The following is a 14,293-nucleotide window of genomic DNA, read 5'->3' as shown; positions in this document are numbered from 1 at the left end:
CTGGTCATTGTTAAGTATATGTACACCTACTAGGAAAACAAATGTGTTTAAGAAGGCTTGCTGACCTCTAGAATAATCTCTAAATTTTTTGCCTAGTATTGTTCATTATTCCTTTATTGTAAGAAAATGCTGGTTGCTCTGTATTCTATGATTCTCTCAGAAAAGCAGCTTACTTCTCTGACAGCACAGACATATGCCCTCTGTTCTTCATATGTTATTTCTATTATCAGTATGCCTTATGCCTGGGATGTATGACATTTCAGTGCCTTTTTAAGCCCTAACTGGAATGGACTTTGTCTAGGCAATCACCTATTACGAAGCTGCTCTGAAAAGTGGACAACAGAATTGCCTTTGCTATGACCTGGCTGAGCTCTTACTAAGACTGAAGTTGTACGAGAAAGCAGAGAAAGTTCTCCAGCATTCTCTAGCTCATGAACCTGGTATGAAAGTCATTCTAATTAGAAAAAAGTTTGCTTGATAAATCTGGTCTATTTATTTTTTTAATACCTAGTTATATATTGGTTTTCTTGATATTTTTACATGTAGTTGGTTATATGAATTCACATGTATTTTTCTTCTTTCAGAACTCAACTCTGCCAAATGGGTGTGTTTTAAATCTAATAATAAATTTAATAAATAGTTCATTGTGTTATAAAAGCGCTTAATTCCAAAAATGATATAAATATATATAAATTACAGTTATTGATATTTAAGCACATCAACACTTTTATAATCTTGTTTGTTTGTTTTAAGACAGGGTTTCTCTGTGTAGCTTTGGAGCCTTTCCTGGAACTCACTCTGTAGCCCAGGCTGGCCTTCAGCTCACAGAGATCGACCTGCCTCTGCCTCCCCTCCCGAGTGTTGGGATCAAAGGCATGCGCCACCACCACCTGGCCACTTTTATAATCTTGACTTGTAAAAATATTATTTTTTTTTTAAGAATTCAAGCATCTTGAGGGGTTGCAGAGATAAGCCCATTGCTAAAGTACTTCCTTGATGACCTGGGTTTGGACTTCTAGAATTGACATTAAAAAAAAAAAAAAATTAAGAAGCCCAGCACCCTGTGCCTATAATCTTAGAGATGGGGAGGCAGAGACAGCATTCATATCTGATACTGGCCAGACAAATTATCCAGCTCCAGGTTCAGTGAGACCCTGTCTCAAAGGTAGGGTGAAGAATTGCCCTGACATTGACTCTGGCCTCTACATGATACACACATGCACACATACAAACACATGCATACAAAAAAATTCAGGCATTATAAAAGTATAGTAATGCATTAAGTCAACTGCTTTTCCATAAATTCTGCTGACATTACTTTCCATATAGGTAGAATGTGATTAAATATATATTCTCTATGCATTTGTTTGTGTTTTTATATAAATATGGTCTTTGTGATTTTCCTTTTCAAAAAATGTATTACCTATTCAGCTATTTTCTCTGTATACAATATGAGGAAATATGTGTTGGTACCATTACATTCATACCATTTGATCAAATAGCATTAATGTTTTATAACTTGGTAATATTTTTAATTTTACTAATATTATTGAGCATTTATTTTGTTTTCCCATATTGGCACCATAAACCACACTACAACTAATACACTTATATCTTAATCCTTGGTGTACAGTTGCATTTTAAATTTTTTACATTTGTTTCCTCTTTGGGTTTATAATGTGTGTTGCAGGTGTGTTCTCATGTCATTGAGTAGGTGTTGAGGTCAGAGGACAACTCAGGGAAGTATATCCCAGATATTGAACTCAGTTTGTCAGATATGGCAGCAGCCATCTTTACCATTGAACCATCTCCCCGAGTACTTGCTTATATTTCTTAAGAATACATGCTGGGAAAACATTTGTGCATAGAGATTTTTTTCCAGTATTTTCACATTGCCTTTTTACAAGTGGGCAAGTTTATTTTTTTTAAGACTTTCAATTTTTAGTAAAATATAGTGCTTATTCCTCTCAGAGTTTAAAGATTGCTGAAGTAAGTGAAAGCCTTGCTTTCTCCCACTCACCCGAGAAATCTCCAATTAGCCACCTGCATATTTTCCTAAGTCAGCCTACTCATGCTTCTGTTCTGATGCACACACAGTTACAGTTGACATTCTGGAATCCACAGACCCAGCCAACCATGGGTCATAAATATTTCAAAGAAAGGTTGTTCCTGTTCTGAACATGTAGAGACATTTTTCTTGTCATTATTTCCTAACTAGCACAGAAGAGCTATTTATATAATATTTCCATTATGTTGGGTGTTATTAGTAATCTAACGATGATTTAGATGATATCAGCGGACACGTGCATGTTATGTGAAAACACTACATCACTTACATAAAGGATCTGCACACCCATGGATTTAGGTATTGGATGGAAGTGCTAAAAACCAGTCCCCCAGGTATTGGGGAATGGCTGTGCACACTAGACTATGTATTTACAGTTATGTATAATTCTATACTATTAAGTTTTCATCTTATTTCTTTTCTTATTTGCAAATATAGTCCTCTGTTTCAAAATTATGAAATGTATCTTAAAATCACAGAATATTGTGTGTTTGTATTTATTAGTATTTGAAGAAAAATTTTAAAAAAAAGCTGTGGTACGATTTTGGTTTATATACCTCTGTGTACTTACTAGAACTGAATATTGTTTCATTCTTTCTTGTTGCTTTGTTTCATGGGAAGGATGATCTCCTCTAGGCCCAGGCTGGCCTAGAATTCATGCCAATCCTTTCTCAGCTGCCCAAATTCATTTTTGTGATAGACGATCTTGCTGGGGCTGGTGTTTGGTTGGTTGGTTGATTTTTTTGTTTTGTTTTGTTTTTTGTTTTTCGGGATTTGTTGTTGTTGTTGTTGTTGTTTGCCAAGTTTATTTATTGTGTCTTACCATATATCAAATCAGACCATCTTTCTTCTTTGGTTTCTTTGTTACTTTATTTTGTGAAAAAGCTTTCATAACCATGTTATAAAAGTTTTATGGGATGTTACTTGGCCTTTTTGTCTTTATTTTCAATTAAGGACTTTAAACTACATATAATATTTTTCTATATTATCTTCAAAATGGATAGCTTTAATTGTTTTTTCAAATACCACCTTTAGTTCACAGTAAGTCCCATATATGTGACTCTTTGGAAACTTAATTTCATTCCATTGATTTTCTTTTGCTAACACCATGTAAGTTTCCATCTGTAAGAGGAGTCTACCCTAAGCTTTCTAATACTCCCAGATGGTCTTAGTTTAGTTTTAATGAAGTTGTCCCATAAATCCTCCCAATTAAGGATGCATTTACTGTGTGATTTCTCACTCATGCCGAACAGTGTGCATTGCTCAGTCAGCTCTCACTGCTAACACAAAAGGGCCTAAGGTTGTAGGGGAAAATACAGTATGTATTTTATACAAGTTAACTGTGTTGTGTTTATGTAGTAAAAGCTTAATGAATGTTTGTTGAACACAGCCTGAGGCAGACTAATGGACCTTTATACACATTTCATGTGTTACTGTATTAATTAGCTTTAAATTGTCCCTTTTTTTTAAAATCAGCAGTCTACAGCTCATGTTCCTTCATATATAAAGGTTTCCACAGCTTATAAATACAAGTACCTGATTTCTAACTTACGTCTTTAATTTATTCTGGCTAAACCTAAATTCTTAATACATCTCCTAAATGTTTTCTGCATGGGACCCTCCTCCTCTCATTCATTACAACTTTATTTTCCTTTTTAGTGGGTAAGAACCAAAGTCTTGGCTTCTGCCTTTTCGTTCTGTTTAAATAGCTGATGACTCATTTCGGAGTCTCACTGTTCCCACAACTCCGTTTCCACTACTTTCTGTCCCCGTTTGCTTCTCCCGGATTGGGATGGTAGCTAGCTGGGCCTGCCTGACTGCATCCTCCCTGCTTCCACCAGTCCGCCCTGCTTCAGTCCTCAACTGCTGCAGCCTCTCTGAATCCAGAAGTGATCTAAAGCTTTTCTGTAAATCCAGCCACATTACCTTTACAGCCCTACAACTCTGGCCCTCTAATTAGGCCAGAGCAAAGACTCTAGCTTCTGTGGACATCCACATTGTTTCTATTTGTCACTCCGCCCACTTCCCAGCTTTTCTTACCTGTAGAGTAACCATGACAAATTTTGGAAACTTATTCATGCTAGGCTGAGTTTTTGTTCATCAAATTTGTTAATTAATTATAAAACAAAGCACTACTTCAACAGGTTGAAATGTTAAACAGTGATTGAGCCAGCAAGATGGCTCAGCAGGTAAAGGTGCTGGCTGCTAGGCCTGACAACCTGAGATTGAACTCCTCGATCCATGTGAGAAAGGAGAGAACCAACTCCTCTAAATAGTGCTCTGACCTACGTGCAGGGGATATATAGCAGAATGTGGCCTGGATTGTATACTCCATAAATGGTACAACAAACTGACTTTGTCCTCATTTAGGGGTCTGACGTGCCCCTTCAGTCACAAAGTATTCCTTAGATCATTGCGTGCCACTTTGTTTGGATTATTTATTGGACTTATTTGAAGTTTCACTTTCATGCTAAGTAGGGAATATTATTCTACAGGGGGAAAGATTACATAGTTAGCTAGAGATGAGCCTAGACTAGAAACCAGACCTGTTGACATTATAGTTTGTGCCCTTAATGATGGTAATTGATTAAGAATTAAAAAAGCAATTCCTTAATTGTATGCAGAGACTATTCTATTTTAATGGCTTCATCAGACATTTTTACAGACTGAAAAATGAAAATTGCAATCTTGACATGAGTGATGAGATTACCTGCTAATAAGTGTCTAAAAACAAATGCTAATTACTGTTCAGTTCTCTACATTTTCTTCCAGCCAATTACTATCCTAAATCTTTTTTTATGATTTTGTTATACTTTAACTTTATAAAATTTTAAGTTATTTACTGTCAAAATCTTTTTTAAGACCAGTTTTTTAATGTAGAGAAATATAGACATTTATTTTAAATGACACTGTCCCCTTTGCATTCCATTCTTAGTAACTGAATTGTCAGCTCTCATGGAGGATGGGCGTTCCCAAGTCCTTCTAGCAAAAGTTTACTCTAAAATGGAAAGACCCGGCGATGCGATTGCTGCATTACAGCAGGTACAGTATGTGGGACTGTGGGCAGAGAGTCGGGAGACCGGCTGAAAATACTCCCTGTGGACCCAGTAGTTACAGAGGACGTATCAGTGCCTAAAGGCGGTCCGCATAAAACACTGCCATTCTGACAGTTAAGGATGCTTCGCCATTTTATTTCTGTTCTACAGCCTAAAAAACTGGGGAAGTGTTATGAACTCAGTGCTTAATTTCTCCACTTACTTCGATCTTTAATCTTTCCTAATATTTTGTGGTTTTTCAAAGTAGAAGTTTTACATTTTGTTGTTTTCTTAAGTAGTTAAATGGCTTTCAGTCATTTTTTTTCAATTTCTTATTTACTAACAATTTTTAATAAGAAAATGAAAGTCATTCTGTCAAGATGGTTATATGCCCTGTTTTATTTTGTCTGTTAATGTGGTATATTAAGGTAACTCTCAGATATTAATCAATCCTTATATTTTTGAAATAAATGTCAATTTCTAAGTGATTTTGCCATTATTGAAAGATGTTTTCTGACACTTTGTTCAGATTTTCTTCATGTGGGTTCATTAAAGTCTGTAAGGAGACTGTTTGTGAAAGTTGAGAGCACTTCAGTTTGAAACTACTGTAGTCTCGCCGCTGCCTTTATGGAAACTAGGTTTTAGTTCAACCACTTCAAGAGGTTTCACACTGACCATTGTAAACTTCCTCTTTTGTCAGCTTGCATGGTCATGTTTTTAAAATAATTTGTTCAATTGTCAAGTACAATAAATGTTCTGATTGCCTGTATCTGCTATAAAAAATGTTTCATAGTCTTGATATTTTAATTTTATTTGCCTTCTTTTTAAATAATCATACAGGGATTTATTCTTGTTGATATTATTAATGAAATACCCTTTTCTCTCTGGTTTTATTCAATGCTGACTTTTTACCACATAACGGTGCTTTATTAGGAATAAAAAAGCAGTTTCCTTCTTAATACATATACTATTCTATTCTATTCTATTTATTTATTTATTTATTTATTTATTTATTTATTTATTTATTTATTTATTTATTTTAAATCCCAACCACAGCTCCCCTCCCCCCTCCTTCTCTCTGCACCACCCTCAATCCACCCCTCCTCCGTAATGACTCAGAAAGGGGAAGGCCTCCCATGGGTCAGCAAAGCTGCTGTAAGACCAAGCACCGCCTCCTGTTTTAAAGCTGTTCAAGGAACTCCAGCATGAGGAATAGGTTCCAAAGAGCCAGGCAAAGCACCAGGGACAGCCCCTGCTCCCATTTCCAGGAGTCCCACATATAGAACAAGCTAAACAATTGTCACATGTATGCAGAGTGCCTAGGTCAGTCCCATGCAGGCTCCCTGGTTGTCAAGATGTTCCTGACATCCCCCCCTCCTGCCCTCGCCCCCGTTTCCTACAATCCCTCCTCCCACCGGTGTTTGGCTCTGGGTCTCTGAATCTGCCTCCATCAGTCATTGGATGAAGGCTTTCCAACGACAACCTGGGTAGTCAGCAATCTAATCATAGGGATGTCCAGTTCAGACTATGCATCCACTGCTGCCAGGAGTCTTAACTGGGGCCATCCTTACAGACTCGTGGAAGTTTCCCTTGCATCAGGCTACTACCCTACTCTGTAAAACGCCCCTTTCCAGTCATCTCGCTCAGCACTGTCTCCCTCTGCCCACACCCAAACCCAATCCCTCAAGTTCCCATGCCTACCCACCCACTCCAACTAGGAGATCTCTTTATTTCCCCTTCCCAGGGAAATCCATGTGTCTCCCCTTGGGTCCTCCTTGTTATCTAGCCTTATGGATTGTAGCATGGTTATCCTTTACTTTACAGTTAGTATCCACTTATGAGTGAGTACATAGCATGTTTGTCTTTCTCAGTCTGGGTTCCCTCACTCAGGATGATTTTTTTCCAGTTCCATCCATTTTGCCTGCAAATTTCCTGATGTCTTTGTTTTTAACAGCTGAGTAATACTCCATTGTATAAATGTACCACGTTTTCTTTATCCATTTCTCTATAGCAACTTAACATTTTTTATAAAATGTTTTAGCTATAAGATGCAACATTATTTTATGCAAGTATCTTATAGTTATTTATCCTTATGAAAATAGCAGTCTCTTCTCTCTCTGTGTCTCCTCTCTCTCTCTCTCTCTCTCTCTCTCTCTCTCTCTCTCTCTCTCACACACACACACACACACACACACACACACACACACACACACACACAAGCTAATCTATAAATGTGTTTCTCTTGAGAGCTAAACAAATGAGATACACACCACTACCCCATTTGTCTTTCTAGAAATTTAGCAGATGCAAAGATAAAACTCAGATTACATAGACTGCATATCTGTTAGACACAGATTACATACCTTTTACAAATCTTTTAGTTCATAAATTTATCATTCAAAGCACAGAGCTTCTGTAAAGAGGGCCACACTAAAGAGAATCAGCAGGCTGTATTTATATATGTGTGTAGTTATAAAGTGACAGTAATAACAAAAGAAAACGAGGCTACCAGTATGAGATAGAGGAAAGGGAAGTGTGGAGTGATGCCCTCATATTTTAATTTTTAACATTTTAATAACTTAAAATAGATGTCAAAGATATAATCTCTAGTTTCACAATAAAATAAAGATGCAGGAGTGACTAGTGACTGGTGGATAGATTTTAGTTAATAAAAGAGAGCTAAAATGATAATAATATTTACTGAGTGTGTTAAAATAGTAATGATATTTACTGAGTGTGTCCACATACCCAGCTCTGGACTGACACCGTAGTTAACATTTAGGCCACTGTTTGGTATTAAGTGAATCTCACAATCACCAGCCATTCGGTTGACTTGCAGTGCTCGCCACCTGTGTATGCCTCCTTCGTTATGAAGCACGGCAGTGGGTGCTGTGCCGGGTGGGATGCTTGAAGGGCTGTCTAGCCATCTGCAGGCATGGCTTCTATTGGCACCAACATCACCTAGGCATTTAAAAATACACCTTTCTCACTCAGCTGGCCTTCTGAATAAGAAACTCTTGAGATGGCATCCACAATTCTCATTTTAAAGCTCCCATCTGGTGATTCTGATTCTCAAGTTTTCAAATTATGTCGTTAGAGTGAGTCTTTTACAGGTACAGAGTAGAAGCTTCTAGACTACTACGTGCTACCTAAATTATAAACCAAAGCAGTATTTCATTATTGGGTACTGGTCCTAGGAATCATAGCCACCATCAAAGACTTAGAACCTATGTTTGTCTAGAAAAGTTGCAATGGTTTAACTGTGTCTCTTAGAAAGTATGTGTTTGAAATTTAATTCTCAATAAACAGAGTTGGAATTCTACCTATGAGGTGTGTTCAAAATGTTCACCCTCGTGAATGGATTCATGTTGACTAGGAAGGGACTTTAAGCTTCCTATCAGCCTCCTCCTCTCTGACCTCTCCCCTTTGGCCATAAGACGGCAGAGAAAGAAGCCCTCGCTTGATGCTGCACCTTGGTATTGGACATCTCGGCCCCTGCTACCGAGAGAAATTCCTTTAAAAAATAAAAAAGAGGGCAATGTCAATAATCAGGTAGATAAGCGAGTATAAACTGAGGCTGTCTCCAAGGTTCAAAGCATTTCAGTTTGTACCTGTAGTTCACTTTTCTTTTACTCTAGCCCCACGTTGGAACGCCAAAATGTAGTTGTTCTTACTCTTCTCCTTTGGGGGGCCTGCCACCCAACTCCCAAATAAATCACATACGGAGACTTATTCTTTCTTATGAATGCCCAGCCTTAGCTTGGTTTGTTTCTTGTCAGCTTTACTTAACTTTAAATTATCGCATGTACCTTTTGCCTCTGGGATTTTTCCTTTTCTTAATACTGTAATCTTACGTTCACTCTTACTCCATGGGTGGCTGGGTAGCTGGGTGGCTGGGTGGCTGGGTGGCTGGGTGGCTGGCTCCTAACGTCCTCCACCCTCTCTCGTGCCTTGATCTCTCTTCTTACTCCCAGATTTCTCCTGTTTATTCTCTCTGCCTACCAGCCCTGCCTGTCCTTTCTCCTGTCTCACTCTTGGCTGTTGAGCTCTTTATTAGACCATCAGGTGTTTTAAAAAAGCAAAGTAACACAGCTTCACAGAGTTAAACAAATACAACATAAAAGAATGTGACACATCTTTGCATCACTAAACAAATGTTCCACAGCATAAACAAATGTAACACATCTTAAAATAATATTCTAAAACACATACCTTGATGAGTAAAGGAAACTGTTCTTGGGAAGTTGCCTCGGTTGCAAATAGTTTGTTCTTTCTTTTTCATTCTTTCTTTCTTACTGTGTGCAAATCAGGGTAGAGCCAGAGAGGTGGAACATGTTTCAGTACAGTATCAGAAACATACATGCATGCATAAATACATATTTATGTAATCAAATATAAACTGCATCAAAGAGACTTAATCTTTGCTGTATACTATGTACATTCATGTTTTATCATTCTTTCATTTCCAAAAGACTATTATAACCCTCTAAACTGGTGATTCAGAAATGAAAATTTTGAAATGTTGTAAATCATACTCACCAAATATAAATTGTCAACCAACATTTTGGCAGGAGTCCTTGGAACAGTGCCCTGTGTACAGCCTAATGTGTGGTGTATAGCAGGCACTCACTTTTTACTAAATGAGTCACAGTGAATGATTGTCAATAAATCATGGTTCGATTTTACTTGTTAAGCACTAAAGCATAGGCATTCTCTCCTGCTTATTAATGTTCTACAAACCAGAAGTATGGATAAAAAGACATCTTTCCAATCTAACAATCTACTTACTATTCTTATGCAGGTGAGGACCCCTTGTTCTAGGGTGTCTGTGCTCAGCATAGGTCCATGTTTATATACACTGGCAGGTGATTGCACATCAGTACATTAGGTTGCCTCAAGGGCATTTTATTGCTACCATTTCTTTCTTAGCTATTCTATCTTATAACACAGATGTTTCTTTACAGTGGGTAATTAGTTGTTGTGTTTTGTTTCTATCCCTTCTAAATAAATCCTTGATACCTTCCCAAGAGTGGAGAAGCTACTACATTCAATAGCCTGGTTGGGTTTTGATATTATTTTTAGAAAAATATTTGATTAATTCATAAGCTATCAACATGTTACTTATAATCTATCAACATTTAATTTTATTATTGCATTTCATTAATGTAGTAAACATTTAGCATTTATAATTATTTACTAATAGCATCTAGTGATCTTCCTATATTTTTTTCTGTGTTCATCCCTGTAACATAGAAAAAGACTCCATATTGCAGTACTTTGGTTGGACAGATACTGCCTGCTGGCTAGTTTGCAAGCAGCTGTATGTTTGAGATCATATTAAGGCTCTTTTGGGGGTGGTTATGTCACAGACCATCAGTGCTCATAAAAATCTTACTATAAAATTATACTGTTATATGACCTGTTGAAAATTGCTTCTTTTCCTTTCCTGATTCTTTCTCATTTTTTAATGCTCAACTGTTTTCTAGGCTCGAGAACTGCAGGCTCGGATACTGAAGCGAGTTCAGATGGAGCAGCCAGATGCAGTTCCCTCACAGAAGCACTTTGCAGCTGAAATTTGTGCAGAGATTGCGAAACACTCTGCTGCTCAGCGAGACTATGAAAAAGCAATTACATTTTATAGAGAGGCCCTGGTACATTGTGAAACAGATAGTAAGGTCAGTATTACAAAATTGTAAGTTCTTTTTATTCCAGGTACCATCTAATTTGCTCAGATGTAGAAGCCTTATACGATTATTAATAAAAAATATTTGACAATAAATGTATCAAAAAAACAGGTTTGTTTGTTTTTTAAATACTGTTTCTAGAAAACTTTCAGAATGCATATGGGGCTGGGAGTGGAGCTCCACAGTAGACTGCTTGCCTAGCATGTGCCAAGCTCTGGGTTCAGTCCCCAGTAATGCAAAATCAAACAAAATACCTGGTGATGCCTTACATTGGAGGGACTGCAGAGTTTGCACAATCAGTGAAGTGCTTGCCACACACGAGTAAGGACTTAAATTGATCCCTTGCAACCGCCAAGAAGCTGTGTAAAAAGGCTGGGCACAGCAGCACGCACCTTAATCTAACTAGCACTGACAAGTCAGAGCTAGAGGATCATGGGACTGCTGGACAGTCAGCCCCTCTGAACTGGTAAGCTCCAGGTTCAGTGAAAGACCATCTCAAAACGTGCAACACAACGTGACAGGGTAGTACACCTGATGTCAGGCCCCCTACGCGTGTGCACCCACATGTGTGCACACATGTGCTCTCACGAACATATAAAAATTATAGTGGAATAACTAATGTAAACCAAACTGCAATTTCTTTATTTTAAACATTCATCTGTGTTTTTATAATCAGTGTAAAGCTATTTTTAGTCACCAATATCTCAATCTAGGTAGTTTGGTTCAGTTAGGTAAGCCATGCTGTACACTTTAGCATCTGTGTTTTGATGGTTCCCTGGTGCTAGGACTCTGGAAGTGACTGCAGTAACACAGTGTGGTCGCTGCTGGAATAGTCTTTGGTAAGATATACCCAAGCAGTTCCCCTTTCCGTTGGGGACTGAAAGGGTAGAAACAGTAGTTCTGGCTCAAAAGCATTCTTAGCGACTGTCTACCAGTTGAACCTTGTTCACTTTAAAATGAGAAAGCAGGTTTAAAGAGGATGCCTTGGTCTTTTCAGAGAAGTTTGTACAGTAATACAGTGTCCAGCTTTAAATCAGCAATCCCTTTTATCTCTGTTTTTCAAGTGAGTTATCACCTGCTTTTCAGTCTTTTCCTAAAAAGACACTAGAGATGAATGTGCCTGTCATTTATCTTCTCCACTGTGCATGACATTTTTATTGTGATAACTTTAAAACGAGTCGTTTAATCTTATCCAAACATTTCATTCATTTTATTTTGAAACCAGTGTCTGAGTATTTTGCTTTTGCTGCCTAGATAATGTTGGAACTGGCCCAGTTATACTTGGCCCAAGAAGACCTTGATGCCTCCCTGAGACACTGTGCACTGCTTCTCCAGAGGGACCAGGATAATGAACCGGCCACCATGGTCAGTCTGGACTTCTCTGCCGCTCAGGCACTTGAGTTTTAGTTCTGTTAGGACTGTCAAAATTTGACCCATAGAACTACTATTAAATGGTGGGTGCTGTTAATTTTTGCTTATGGAAGAATAACATATGTCTAACATGGGCACGTTTACCAACCAGTACCAAAGATCATTAGCCATACCGTTACAGGAGTGACAATAAATCCAGATTACATTTTGCTTTCCCTTTGGAGCTAGTTAACTTTTCTTTATGCCTGAGGGGCATGTTGGACAGGTGGAGTTCTGTGGTCTTCCATCACAAGATTTGTTAGACCCAGGCTTTGACATTCTGAGCTAATGTAAGGTTTCAAGAGAACTTCTGGAGTCACAGAAGAGAGAGAGAAAAAAAAAAAAAAAAGCCCCACCGCACTGCATCACTAGCTTGTTTACACAGTCTCTTTTCTACCTGGTCGAAGCTTTCTTTAGCCTTTCAGTACCTTGTGTGGATGACATTGTATGAGGCTTATTCAAGATTACTGTTACAGCTAAGTCGAATAGAACTCACCTTGCTTAAAACACACGAAAAATCTCAGCAGCGCTTGCCTGCTGAGATTTGAAATATATGTGACTTAAGGTTTCTTTAATCTTTTTATTGTCACTTTCCTGCAGTGAGGCATGTTTCTACAGTAGCACAGTGGAATGTTGAATAACCTTTGAATTGGTGTTATAGATATATGGTTATAGTTTTTATTTATATTGTAGGGGTAGTAGGGGATGTGCACTTCAGTCCAGTGCCCTCAGAGATGAGAGGCATTGGGTCACCCTGGAGCTGGAGTTAAAGTAGTTGTAGGCTGCCCATAGTAGGTGCTGGGAATTGAACTTGGGTCCTCTGGGAGAGTAATACATGCTCTTAAACACTGAGCTACTCTCTAGCCCTTCAAATTTGTTTTTATGCCACTACTTGAAGCATTTTATTTTTTGCTAAAAATAAAAATTTGTGAACAGAGCAATCTGGTTTACATGCTTGATTAATTTTTTGCAAATTGTCCCTCCTATTTCTCATAAATATTTTTATAGTGCTAAATCTTCTTTAAAAGAATATGCTTTATAAAAATATGTGGTACTGTTTTTAGAACTAACTTATCTTTACAGTTGATGGCTGACCTCATGTTCAGAAAACAGGACTATGAACAAGCAGTGTTTCATTTGCAGCAGCTTTTAGAACGAAAACCAGGTAAATACACAAAGACTATGTTTGCTCAAATATAATCATCTCCCTGTCTCTTTAGGTTTTGTTTGTTTTGCCTTTTTAGATTATCACCTGTTGGGGAGGAGCAATTGATTGAATCTGACTCTGCTAATTCCACACTTGGGTCTAGGTAGCTCAAGTGGCCATCAGGAAAATGCCCCCACTGTCTGTGGGTCTCTGTAAATTGTGAGCATAGCCTAGCTGGGCCGCCTTGCAGTATCCCGTGTTACTTTAATGATTTCACTGTTCCAACTGCTTTTCCCGTTTTCTTCTGTCTCCTCAAACTTCTAGTGTTCCTATCACCTTCCTTCCCCGCACCTAAGATCATGCCACTTCTAGAATGAGAAAATACAAGGAATTGGAAGAGAAGTCCTTTCCCAGTCACCAGTGTGGCAGTGACAGTGCTCAGCCATAAATTACTTCCTATTCTCCCTGCTCACTTTGCCCAAACCTACCTTTATTTCCCGTAGGCCTTCCTACCCTTTCTACTTCCCATTCCAGGTGTTGTTTTCAGTCTACCTCAAGCTGTTCCCATTTCCTGTGCTAGGAAGGAATTATCTAATCTTACTTCTTTCAAGCACAGACTCTGCTTCCTCATGAGTAGAGTTAAGCTATTCTTGGCCATATTGCCCTCACACATTAGAGTTTCTTTTGCAAGCTTTAGAGAAGCCATCTTGTGGCACATGGCTTTTCTCTTACCTAGGTTTCTGTTCTTCAATAGTAGCATTTGTTGCAAACCCTTGATAGTGATTGAGTTGGTAGACTGGCTGCTTTGGAGCATGTCTCTTCTTTTTTTTGACAAGAGTATAGTAATTGTACAAAGTAAGAGGTTTCCTGTGACATGTTCCTATAGGGATACAGGTGAGTCTATCATGTTCATTTCCATTAACCCCTTCTGTCCCTCTCCTCATTAATCTCA

General features: G+C 38.2%; 1 protein-coding gene across 5 annotated transcripts in view; it reads left to right on the top strand.

Moving 5' to 3' along the window:
- The window catches only part of Ttc21b (tetratricopeptide repeat domain 21B), a 76,515-nt gene that overhangs the window by 35,830 nt on the left and 26,392 nt on the right, over positions 1–14,293 (top strand). For all 5 annotated transcript variants that reach the window (XR_009378796.1, XM_059260589.1, XM_059260587.1 and 2 more), the window contains 5 exons: positions 302–440; positions 5,001–5,107; positions 10,587–10,775; positions 12,039–12,149; positions 13,278–13,359. Coding sequence is in view for 4 of the 5 variants with exons in the window: in XM_059260589.1 (XP_059116572.1) it covers positions 302–440; positions 5,001–5,107; positions 10,587–10,775; positions 12,039–12,149; positions 13,278–13,359 (628 nt within the window). In the remaining variant the exon portion in view is untranslated. The remainder of the gene's footprint in view (positions 1–301; positions 441–5,000; positions 5,108–10,586; positions 10,776–12,038; positions 12,150–13,277; positions 13,360–14,293) is intronic.

This window comes from Peromyscus eremicus, chromosome 4 (assembly GCF_949786415.1).
Source record: "Peromyscus eremicus chromosome 4, PerEre_H2_v1, whole genome shotgun sequence".
Taxonomy (NCBI): Eukaryota; Metazoa; Chordata; class Mammalia; order Rodentia; family Cricetidae; genus Peromyscus; species Peromyscus eremicus.
Note: the sequence above shows the minus strand (reverse complement) of the source record. Positions and strands in the feature narration are given on the sequence as shown.